This window comes from Bombina bombina, chromosome 6 (genome assembly GCF_027579735.1).
Source record: "Bombina bombina isolate aBomBom1 chromosome 6, aBomBom1.pri, whole genome shotgun sequence".
NCBI classification, from domain to species: Eukaryota; Metazoa; Chordata; class Amphibia; order Anura; family Bombinatoridae; genus Bombina; species Bombina bombina.
In genome coordinates this window covers 523,264,605-523,277,044 of record NC_069504.1, presented here as the reverse complement: position 1 = coordinate 523,277,044, position 12,440 = coordinate 523,264,605, and the positions used below count along the sequence as shown (strand labels likewise).

General features: G+C 38.7%; 1 protein-coding gene across 3 annotated transcripts in view; it reads left to right on the top strand.

Annotated features, from left to right (window-relative positions):
- Positions 1-12,440, top strand: part of PDE8A (phosphodiesterase 8A) — a 1,084,545-nt gene that overhangs the window by 814,349 nt on the left and 257,756 nt on the right. For all 3 annotated transcript variants that reach the window (XM_053717432.1, XM_053717431.1, XM_053717430.1), the window contains exon 7: positions 7,569-7,647. In XM_053717432.1, coding sequence (XP_053573407.1) covers positions 7,569-7,647 — 79 coding nt within the window. The remainder of the gene's footprint in view (positions 1-7,568; positions 7,648-12,440) is intronic.

Below are 12,440 nucleotides of genomic sequence, written 5' to 3'. Positions count from 1 at the left end.
TGCACAATTTGGATGTTGTTCGCGCTCTAAAATTCTATTTAGATGCTACAAAGGATTTTAGACAAACATCTTTATTCCGGTAAAAGGAGAGGTCAAAAAGCAACTTCTACCTCTCTCTCTTTTTGGATTAAAAGCATCATCAGATTGGCTTACGAGACTGCCGGACGGCAGCCTCCCGAAAGAATCACAGCTCATTCCACTAGGGCTGTGGCTTCCACATGGGCCTTCAAGAACGAGGCTTCTGTTGATCAGATATGTAGGGCAGCGACTTGGTCTTCACTGCACACTTTTACCAAATTTTACAAGTTTGATACTTTTGCTTCTTCTGAGGCTATTTTTGGGAGAAAGGTTTTGCAAGCCGTGGTGCCTTCCATTTAGGTGACCTGATTTGCTCCCTCCCTTCATCCGTGTCCTAAAGCTTTGGTATTGGTTCCCACAAGTAAGGATGACGCCGTGGACCGGACACACCTATGTTGGAGAAAACAGAATTTATGTTTACCTGATAAATTACTTTCTCCAACGGTGTGTCCGGTCCACGGCCCGCCCTGGTTTTTTTAATCAGGTCTGATAATTTATTTTCTTTAACTACAGTCACCACGGTACCATATGGTTTCTCCTATGCAAATATTCCTCCTTAACGTCGGTCGAATGACTGGGGTAGGCGGAGCCTAGGAGGGATCATGTGACCAGCTTTGCTGGGCTCTTTGCCATTTCCTGTTGGGGAAGAGAATATCCCACAAGTAAGGATGACGCCGTGGACCGGACACACCGTTGGAGAAAGTAATTTATCAGGTAAACATAAATTCTGTTTTTGCATTAATTAAATGGTTAAATTGGCAGAGTAGCCCAGTCATGCTCCCTGGGGTCGATCCGATAAAAATCGTCACCCGCAAAAGCCGGCGACGCCAATATTTTCGCTGGTTTGGTATCACATATACGGCGTAACCTAGAAGTTACGCCCGTATATTTCTGCCGTCGCCCGTAGTTTTTTGGGCTATAGGCAGGTATACCAAACCAGCGCAGTTTGGTATCCAATATGCAGCGTAAGGACTTACGTGGCGAAAATGGAGAAATCTTACTCCATTTTCACCTCGCCACAAAAAGCAGCCGTAAGAAGCCTTACGCTGACTATTGGAGCCCCGTAACTCCCTAAACTAACTAGAAAATAAACCTAACACCTAACGCATGCGCAATGTCTATCTACCTGTCAACCGCGATCCCCCCCCCGAAATCCCTAATAAAGTTATTAACCCCTAAACCGCCGCTCCCGGACCCCGCCGCCATCTACATAAACTAACCCCCTACGGTGAGCCCCTAAAACTACCGCCATCTACCTTATCTATCGCCTAATGTGAACCCCTAAAACCGCCGCCACCTACCTTATCTATCCCCTAATGTGAACCCCTTACACCGCTGTCATCTACCTTATCTATCCCCTAATCTGACCCCTTACACCGCCGCCACCTATATAAAAATTATTAACCCCTAATCTAATCCCCCTATACCGCCGCCAGCTATATTAATATTATTAACCCCTAATGTAAGCCCCTTACACCGCCGCCATCTCTATTAAAATTATTAACCCCTAATTTAATCTACCTACCCCGCCGCCAGCTATATTAATATTATTAACCCCTAATGTAAGCCCCTTACACCGCCGCCATCTCTATTAAAATTATTAACCCCTAATCTAATCCCCCTATACCGCCGCCAGCTATATTAATATTATTAACCCCTAATGTAAGCCCCTTACACCGCCGCCATCTCTATTAAAATTATTAACCCCTAATTTAATCTACCTACCCCGCCGCCAGCTATATTAATATTATTAACCCCTAATGTAAGCCCCTTACACCGCCGCCATCTCTATTAAAATTATTAACCCCTAATCTAATCCCCCTATACCGCCGCCAGCTATATTAATATTATTAACCCCTAATGTAAGCCCCTTACACCACCGCCATCTCTATTAAAATTATCAACCCCTAATCTAATCCCCCTATACGCCGCCAGCTATATTAATATTATTAACCCCTAATGTAAGCCCCTTACACCGCCGCCATCTCTATTAAAATTATTAACCCCTAATCTAATCCCCCTATACCGCCGCCAGCTATATTAATATTATTAACCCCTAATGTAAGCCCCTTACACCGCCGCCATCTCTATTAAAATTATTAACCCCTAATCTAATCCCCCTATACCGCCGCCAGTTATATTAATATTATTAACCCCTAATGTAAGCCCCTTACACCGCCGCCATCTCTATTAAAATTATTAACCCCTAATTTAATCTACCTACCCCGCCGCCAGCTATATTAATATTATTAACCCCTAATGTAAGCCCCTTACACCGCCGCCATCTCTATTAAAATTATTAACCCCTAATCTAATCCCCCTATACCGCCGCCAGCTATATTAATATTATTAACCCCTAATGTAAGCCCCTTACACCGCCGCCATCTCTATTAAAATTATTAACCCCTAATTTAATCTACCTACCCCGCCGCCAGCTATATTATCTATATTAACCCTAAGTATATTATAGTTAATATAGTTATTACATTATATATATTAACTATATTAACCCTAATTATATTAGGGTTAATATAGTTAATATAGTTACTATAGTATTTATATTAACTATATTAACTCTATCTAACTCTAACACCCCTAACTAAATTTATATTAAATTAATCTAATTCATATTATAAACTAAAATATTCCTATTTAAATCTAAATACTTACCTATAAAATAAACCCTAAGATAGCTACAATATAATTAATAATTACATTGTAGCTATGTTAGGGTTAATATTTATTTTACAGGTAAATTGTTAATTATTTTAACTAGGTATAATAGCTATTAAATAGTTATTAACTATTTAATATCTACCTAGTTAAAATAATTACCCAATTACCTGTAAAATAAATCCTAACCTAAATTACAAATACACCTACACTATCAATAAATTAAATAAACTACAAATATCTATCTAAAAATACAATTAAATAAACTAAACTAAATTACAAAAACAAACAAACACTAAATTACAAAAAATAAAAAAAAAATATTACAAGATTTTTAAGCTAATTACACCTATTCTAAGCCCCCTAATAAAATAATAAAGCCCCCCCAAAATAAAAAAAAATCCCTGCCCTATTCTAAATTAAAAAAAGTTCAAAGCTCTTTACCTTACCAGCCCTTAAAAGGGCCTTTTGTGGGGCATGCCCCAAAGAATTCAGCTCTTTTGCATTTAAATACATATACAATACCCCCCCCCATTACAACCCACCACCCACATACCCCTATTCTAAACCCACCCAAACCCCCCTTAAAAATCCTAACACTACCCCCCTGAAGATCTCCCTACCTTGTCTTCACCACACCGGGCCGAACTCCTCATCCGATCCGGGCGATGTCTTCCTCCAAGCGGCAAAGAAGAATTCTTCCTCCCGGCGACGTCTTCCTCCAAGCGGCAGCAAAGTCTTCTTCCTTCCGGCAGCATCTTCCATGAAGCGGCATCTTCAATCTTCTTTCTTCGCTCCGCCGCCGCGGAGCATCCATCCCGGCCGACGACTGAACGACGAATGAGGTACCTTTAAATGACGTCATCCAAGATGGCGTCCGCCGAATTCCGATTGGCTGATAGGATTCTATCAGCCAATCGGAATTAAGTTAGAAAAATCTGATTGGCTGATTGAATCAGCCAATCAGATTCAAGTTCAATCCGATTGGCTGATCCAATCAGCCAATCGGATTGAACTTGAATCTGATTGGCTGATTCAATCAGCCAATCAGATTTTTCTAACTTAATTCCGATTGGCTGATAGAATCCTATCAGCCAATCGGAATTCGGCGGACGCCATCTTGGATGACGTCATTTAAAGGTACCTCATTCGTCGTTCAGTCGTCGGCCGGGATGGATGCTCCGCGGCGGCGGAGCGAAGAAAGAAGATTGAAGATGCCGCTTCATGGAAGATGCTGCCGGAAGGAAGAAGACTTTGCTGCCGCTTGGAGGAAGACGTCGCCGGGAGGAAGAATTCTTCTTTGCCGCTTGGAGGAAGACATCGCCGGAGGAAGAATTCTTCTTTGCCGCTTGGAGCAAGACATCGCCCGGATCGGATGAGGAGTTCAGCCCGGTGTGGTGAAGACAAGGTAGGGAGATCTTCAGGGGGGTAGTGTTAGGCTTTTTTAAGGGGGGTATGGGTGGGTTTAGAATAGGGGTATGTGGGTGGTGGGTTGTAATGGGGGGGGTATTGTATATGTTTTTAAATGCAAAAGAGCTGAATTATTTGGGGCATGCCACACAAAAGGCCCTTTTAAGGGCTGGTAAGGTAAAGAGCTTTGAACTTTTTTTAATTTAGAATAGGGCAGGGAATTTTTTTTATTTTGGGGGGCTTTATTATTTTATTAGGGGGCTTAGAATAGGTGTAATTAGCTTAAAAATCTTGTAATCTTTTTTTTATTTTTTGTAATTTAGTTTAGTTTATTTAATTGTATTTTTAGATAGATATTTGTAGTTTATTTAATTTATTGATAGTGTAGGTGTATTTGTAACTTAGGTTAGGATTTATTTTACAGGTAATTGGGTAATTATTTTAACTAGGTAGATATTAAATAGTTAATAACTATTTAATAGCTATTATACCTAGTTAAAATAATTAACAATGTACCTGTAAAATAAATATTAACCCTAACATAGCTACAATGTAATTATTAATTATATTGTAGCTATCTTAGGGTTTATTTTATAGGTAAGTATTTAGATTTAAATAGGAATATTTTAGTTTATAATATGAATTAGATTAATTTAATATAAATTTAGTTAGGGGTGTTAGGGTTAGATAGAGTTAATATAGTTAATATAAATACTATAGTAACTATATTAACTATATTAACCCTAATATAATTAGGGTTAATATAGTTAATATATATAATGTAATAACTATATTAACTATAATATACTTAGGGTTAATATAGATAATATAGCTGGCGGCGGGGTAGGTAGATTAAATTAGGGGTTAATAATTTTAATAGAGATGGCGGCGGTGTAAGGGGCTTACATTAGGAGTTAATAATTTTAATAGAGATGGCGGCGGTGTAAGGGGCTTACATTAGGGGTTAATAATTTTAGTAGAGATGGCAGCGGTGTAAGGGGCTTACATTAGGGGTTAATAATTTTAATAGAGATGGCGGCGGTGTAAGGGGCTTACATTAGGGGTTAATAATTTTAGTAGAGATGGCAGCGGTGTAAGGGGCTTACATTAGGGGTTAATAATTTTAATAGAGATGGCGGCGGTGTTAGGGGCTCACTTTAGAGGGTTATAGATTTAATATAGCTGGCGGCGGGGTTCGGGAGCGGCGGTTTAGGGGTTAATAACTTTATTAGGTTGCGGCGGGGTACGGGAGCGGCGGTTTAGGGGTTAATAACATTTTTTATTGTTAGGCTAGTGAGGGGGGATAGCGGATAGAGGGTTAGACGTGTCGGGCTATGTTTAGGAGGCGTGTTAGACAGTGCGGGTGATTTAGACTTTAGTCAGGTTTTGTAGGCGCCGGCAGTTTCTAACGTGGCGCAAGTCACTGGCGACTCCAAAAATCTGTACTTACGCAGATTTCTGGACATCGCTGGTTTGTGAGACTTGCGCCACTTTAGCAAGTGACGGCGCCGCATATTGGATGGCTCGAGTTGCGAGCTGAAACTGCGGGCGACGTGGGTTCCCTCGCTTGCGCCGCAAACTGCGATCTATATCGGATTGCGCCCCCTATCTGTCTTCAACCATCAGAACCGCAAAGTTTATGATGTTGCTCAATGGATTATTAATCTGTGTCTTGTATTTCATATATCGGTATATTTTTCCCTTTAGCATGCAAGTTAATATTATAATTCATTTTACAATATTTTTAATGTTATTTTTACTCACCCCTTTGGCTCCCTTCATGCTATGTAGAGAGTGGGCGGGACCACTCTTTACATTACTACACTACAGAATAGGAAATAAGAGGGGCGGAAGGTACATCAAGACACAGTAACATTAAACAGTTGTTTTATAAAATAGTGGTTTAGAAGTTTATATAATGTAGTTTCAACCAGTACATTGTAATTGTACTATTATTATTTACGATCACTTTAAAATGTGACCATCTTTACTGAGCCATTTGTAACAGATTTGTTTTATCTTGAGTATTTTAAATATGATTTGCAATATACACAAATGCTCACCATATCAGACTTCCTTTGGTGGGTTAAACATTGTGATGCCTCTGTTGTCTTTCTTGCCGGTGTGGCAGTAAAGACAGAAAAACATGATTCATTTTATTGTGCAGATAATGTAATACAGGTGTTGACAAGTTTATTTGAAACTTGGAAGCTACTGAAATACTAAGGAGCCACCAATACATTTTATTTAAAGGGATACTAAAACCACATTTGTTTCTTTCATGATTCAGACAGAGCATACAATTTTAAGCAACTAATTTACTCCAAGTATACATCTTTCTCCCTTCTCTTGCTATCTTTATTTGAAAAAGCAGGAATGTATGCATAGGAACCGGCCCATTTTTGGTTCAGACCCTGGGTAGGGCTTGCAGAACAATCAGCAAGTGCTATCCAGGGTGCTGAACCAAAAATGGGCTGGCTCTTAAGATTGCATTTCTGCTTTTTTAAATAAAGATACCAAGAAAACAAAGAATATTTGCTATTAGCAGTAATCTAGAAAGTTGCTTAAAAATGCATGCTCTATCTGAATAATGAAAGAAAAAATGTGGGTTTAGTATCCCTTTAACAGCTATATACAAATGCATGTAGAAGAATTCAAAATGGTAGGATTGGGAACTGCTGCTCACTGTTTCCTGGGATTTGTCAAGCCCTAATGTAAGGTTATTAATGTTCATTTAGAGAAAATAGATTTGTGCAACAAAGTGTATCAAGGATAGGAAACCTTTGGTCCATGGTCTTTTTTCGTGTAGCCTTCAGGGAGAGTGAGAGGTGTATGAAAGAGGAAAAAGGATGATTAGCCTGTGTCATGAACAGTGGGGAAATTAGTGGTATGAAGAAAGATGGATGAGAAGTAGGTTTGGAAGAGTGAAAGAATACAGTATGAGGACGATTTTGTGAGGAAATAAATTATCAGCATATCAATTTTGGTTCTAATGGACTCAAATGAGAAGAAGGTCTCAAAATATAGAACAAGCAGGTTCGATATTTTATATTTTTCTATAATAAGCTACACTTTAGTGCAGTCCTTACTGCATTATTCTGTGAGCTGATGGCCAATACTGTAGAAAAAAAAAAGCTCTCCACCAATGATTGACATAAAACTTCACAGAAACAAACCAATGCTTCAATTCAGTTGTACAAGAATTGTATGAATTTAGTGACTTTGGTTTTATTATTTCCTTTTGAAACCCTGGTATGCATTGTTAATAGTTTATTTATTTTTTGCTTTAAACATTGTGGATGTTGAATGCTCCTGTGAGTTGTATATAAGAGCAGTCTTATACAATGGATTCTAAATTTTGGAAAGTTACAGAGGCTGATTTATCTTTTCACTCTGTTTTCTTAAAGGGCTTGTAATTCACTATTTACTACTTTAGAGAAAAGTCAAGAAGCCATTGAAATTACAAGCGAGGATCACATAATACAGGTATGTTTTTAAAAATGTATGAAACTGGCCTATGTGCAGAAATGCACATTTAAGATTTTAGATTTAAATGCATTAGATATACATTTTCCATTCTTTTGGATAGCATATAAATCATGTTTTAAAGGGACATTAAACATTTAATACAATTTATGCATTTTCCTCTTAATATGTGTGCTGACATTTTGGAACCTAGGTTTGACTGCAGGTACATGAAGCAGAGTTTCTGCACATGTGCAAACAAATCAGCTCTGGGATGCAATGAAAGCTATATTTCAAAATAGAGTTGTCCATGACTAGAGGGAGACAGAGTGTAAACTCAATACTATGGGTCCGATTTATCAAGGGCCGAATAGCCCCTGATGCCCCTGTTTCCACGCGAGCCTTAAGGCTCTTCGGAAACAGCAGTTATGAAGCAGCGGTTTTAAGACCACTGCTCCATAACTGTTCCGCCTGCTCTGAGGCTGAGGACATCAATCCGCCCGATCCTATACGATCAGGCTGATTGACATCCCCTGCTAGGGGCCGATTGGCCGCGAATCTGCAAGGGGCAACATTGCACAAGCAGTTCACAAGAACTGCTTGTGCAATGATAAATGCTGACAGTTTATGCTGTCGGCATTCAGCGATGTCTGGCAGACATGATACGCTACAGTGTATCATGTGCGCCAGACAATGATAATTCGGCCCCCAAATGCTTAGAAAATGCATTTATTGTTTAATATCCCTTTATCTAATTAGTTCAATGCAACATATGCATTATATCACAAAGCATAATAAATATTAATTTAAATCAGAAAATAAAATATAATGTGAATTTAAATACACATGCTTATATATTTGAATCCATACCTTAAGTAATGCATATATTATATGATTTATTATTTATTTCTGCTAAAAAGCAAGCATTATCTGTCATATTTGCTCAGGCTTATTTTTTTATTTTTATTATTTAAATGTTTAATATAAAAAAGGCTACATTTTTAGGCATTGAAAAATATTTTCTTTGTTCAATAAGTCATTTCTATTTGAGAGAAAAATACTGGAGGTTCATGTTAAGTGTAAAACATGCTAACTTGAAGAAAAAACAAAAAAATAACAGCCTTGTAATGTCCTAAAGCGATTTTAGGCACAACTGGAGAATGTTGTTGTGATGACTGTTCTACAGAAGGTTCAGGACTCCCCCACCCCCTTCTCCTATATAAACCCTTCTCCACCCAAAAGGGTTTTATTTGACATTTTTGGTGTTTAGCAGCATAGGCTGTTGCTCTGCTCCAGCCTGAAGAATTTATTTTGTACAGATGAAGATTGTAGACTGGGGACCCTCTTATCTCTGTCCTGTTTGCCATCACGCTGGCTTCCAAAAACACAAGTGTATTCCTGTCTTCCCATAGATGGACTGGTGCAGTGCTTTCATTGGGGTCTCTCCACTCAAAGCCTACAAGAACTCCAAAGACTGCATTTTCCAGAGTATTTCAAGGTGTTCTGCAGTATGTGTTTCATTTGACTTCCTGTGCTCTGTGACAACTCTGTATCCTGTGGTTTCACAGTGATCTAGTTTTGCTCCAGTTGCAGCTTTTTCCTGCTTTTAGGTGGTATATTCACTGTTATGGGTGTGTTGGTGGAACATAGTCCTAGTCTTTTTAGTAATATCCCTGTCTATCCATTTTTAACAGCCTTTTCCTGAAGGTTTTCTTTAAATGCTAAAAAAACAGGAGACAAGAGGGGCGCCTCATGTGTATATCAGTGTGCTGAACCACAGATTATTATATATAAGGCCAAGTTGGTACTCACATTTGGCCCAAGTACACTTATGTACTGGTAGAAGCAGGCTAGTAACTTGGGGTGTACCAGCTAACCCTCTCCAGGTGAAAATAGGTCAGTGCAGGGGGATTCTGCTGTGCTCAAAGGTTAGTAGGAAAGTCAGTAGCAGTGACAGTAACTGCTATAGATGAAGGTAAACCAAAGCTTGTATAAAACAAGTTAGTTTATTAAAAACAAAATATTAAAAATATTAACAAACAATGGTTTAAAATGCAACACGTTTCTCAGCCCTAGCATGGGCTGTTTCATCAGGCAGATGCTGTCCATGCTTTAGTGGTTTTGGTTGGTAATATTTTTTTCTAACTTTGCGGTCACTGTAGTATGTTTGTTACTGTACAGTAGATACACTTTGTTACTTCTGCAGTGTTGGGAAGAGCATGGCATTAGTTAAAGGAGCATTTAAACACTTTACATTTATTATTTATTTTCTATTTTTTTCTATAATCTATATTTTGATAGACAATTTCCTAACACATGGGAGCCACGGGTCAATATTTTTGAAGCCTTAAGTACTGCATATAAATGTATGATTATTAAAAACCAAAATAATAATATACTTCCTAGAAATGTGGCACAGGTTATATTGGTAAAGGTAGCATCTAATTGCTGTTCTCCCGTCTGCTTTTTCCAGGAGCCACAAAAACTATGGCACAAATACTTATTTCTTCTACAAGATACAACAAGTCCACAGATTTCATCCTTACTTGTGGGATATTATCCTCCTGCTAACAGGAACTGGCAAAGAGCACCACAGCAGAGCTGTATATATAGCTCCTCCCTTCCCCTCCACCTCCAGTCATTCTCTTTGCCTGTGTTAAACTAGGAAGAGGTAAAGTGAGGTGCTAGTTTTATTTTCTTCAATCAAGAAGTTTTTTATTTTAAATGGTACCGTGAGTACTATTTTCCTCAGGGGGTTATAGAAGAAGATTTCTGCCCTGAGGTTGATGATCTTAGCAGTTGTAACTAAGATCCACGCTGCTTCCCACAAGACTTCTGAAGGTAACCATGAGACATCTTCAGTGTGGAGACCGGTTTCATGCTACAAGCAGCATTAAGGTATGTGCAGCCTTTTATTTTCTGAGGAGACTTGATATATCAGAACTGGCTGACATTTATTTCCCTGTTTGGGAATGGGGTAAGCAGTAATCCTATTTTACAGAAGGGTGTTACTGGAGTTCCTGGTTTTTGTTTATACATAGCTGACATTATATGGGCATTATGTGACATTATGGGAGACACAAAGAAAAACAATGCATAACGTTTTTATTTTTTTGGCATTAACCTTTTTATTACTGGTATGTTTGAGGGGTTATACTGTATATTGGTGACTTAGGTGTTAAACCGCTTTCCCATGCGGTTGCGTTTGGGCCTACTTCGGCGTCGACCTTAAGGGGCGGGGCCTATTTTTGCGCGCTCAGATGCGCACTTCCTTCAGACTAGGCAGCAGCAAGCAGTAACTTTGGTGGCTCCTGGACTGTGCAATCTGGTCTGGAGTGCTGGAAAGTTTTTTCGAAGTACCCTGGGGGCAGGTAGGCGCCACAGCAGAGCTGTGGCGAGGTGCAGAGCGTGTAAATTGACAAAGTTGTTGATCTAAGTACTTTAAAGCCTTATTTCTCCCCTTATTACTGGGGTGCAGTAATTTTTTGGATAATCCAACAATTTTTAGTTAAATTTAAAGATAATTTAACGTTATTTCTCCAACATTGGTGTGTCCGGTCCACAGCGTCATCCTTACTTGTGGGAATATCTCTTCCCCAACAGGAAATGGCAAAGAGTCCCAGCAAAGCTGGCCATATAGTCCCTCCTAGGCTCCGCCCACCCCAGTCATTCTCTTTGCCGTTGCACAGGCAACATCTCCATGGAGATGGTTAAGAGTTTGTTGGTGTTTAAATGTAGTTTTTATTCTTCTATCAAGTGTTTGTTATTTTAAAATAGTGCTGGTATGTACTATTTACTCTGAAACAGAAAAGGATGAAGATTTCTGTTTGTGAGAGGAAGATGATTTTAGCAGACAGTAACTAAAATCGATTGCTGTTTCCACATAGGACTGTTGAGATGAAGTAACTTCAGTTGGGGGAAACAGTTAGCAGACTTTTCTGCTTAAGGTATGACTAGCCATATTTCTAACAAGACCATGTAATGCTGGAAGGCTGTCATTTCCCCTCATGGGGACCGGTAAGCCATTTTCTTAGTCAAACAAACAGAATAAAGGGCTTAAAGGGACAGTTCACCCAAAAACTTTCTCCCCTTTAAATTATTCCCAATGATCCTTTTTACCTGCTAGAGTGTATTAAATTGGTTGCAAGTAGCTCCTTTACTCATATTTCAGCATTTGAAATAGCTGATTTAGCTTGTGGTTTCCCAACCTATACTGAAAGTTTTGATACTGGCGTATACGCTATTGGCAAGCCTAAGTAAACACAGCCAGCAGAAGAGATTACACCCTCAGTGGGGGGCATGATAGTTAAGTAATAAAATGATAATTTTCCATTGTTCTCTCTATGTATTGAGCTTTGGTGTTCCAGACAAATATAAGATAAGGAAGCAAGTCTGTGTACATAAAAGTGATAACATAATGAGATCTGATATTACCTGAAGCTCAACCCATTGTAATAGGCTGTGGTTTCAAAGCACAAAACCAGCTACTTCAGATACACAAATAAACCCGCAAATGCAATTTCTCAAATATTTTATACTCTGCAGTTGGTATAACAAGTCATTTAAAATACATTTATGGAAAAACAATTTTACAGTGTACTGTCCCTTTAATATGGGCTAAAAAAAAAAAAAAAAAAAACTGGTAGACATTTTTATGGGCTAAATCGATTGCTTTATTTGGGCATTTTATTCATATTTATGCTGACAATTCGCATTTATAAACTTGGGGAACGTTTATTAAACGGCAGGCACTATGTTAGACACCTTTTCCAGTCAGGGGGCCTTCCTAGTTGTAGACTGAGCCTCATTTTCGC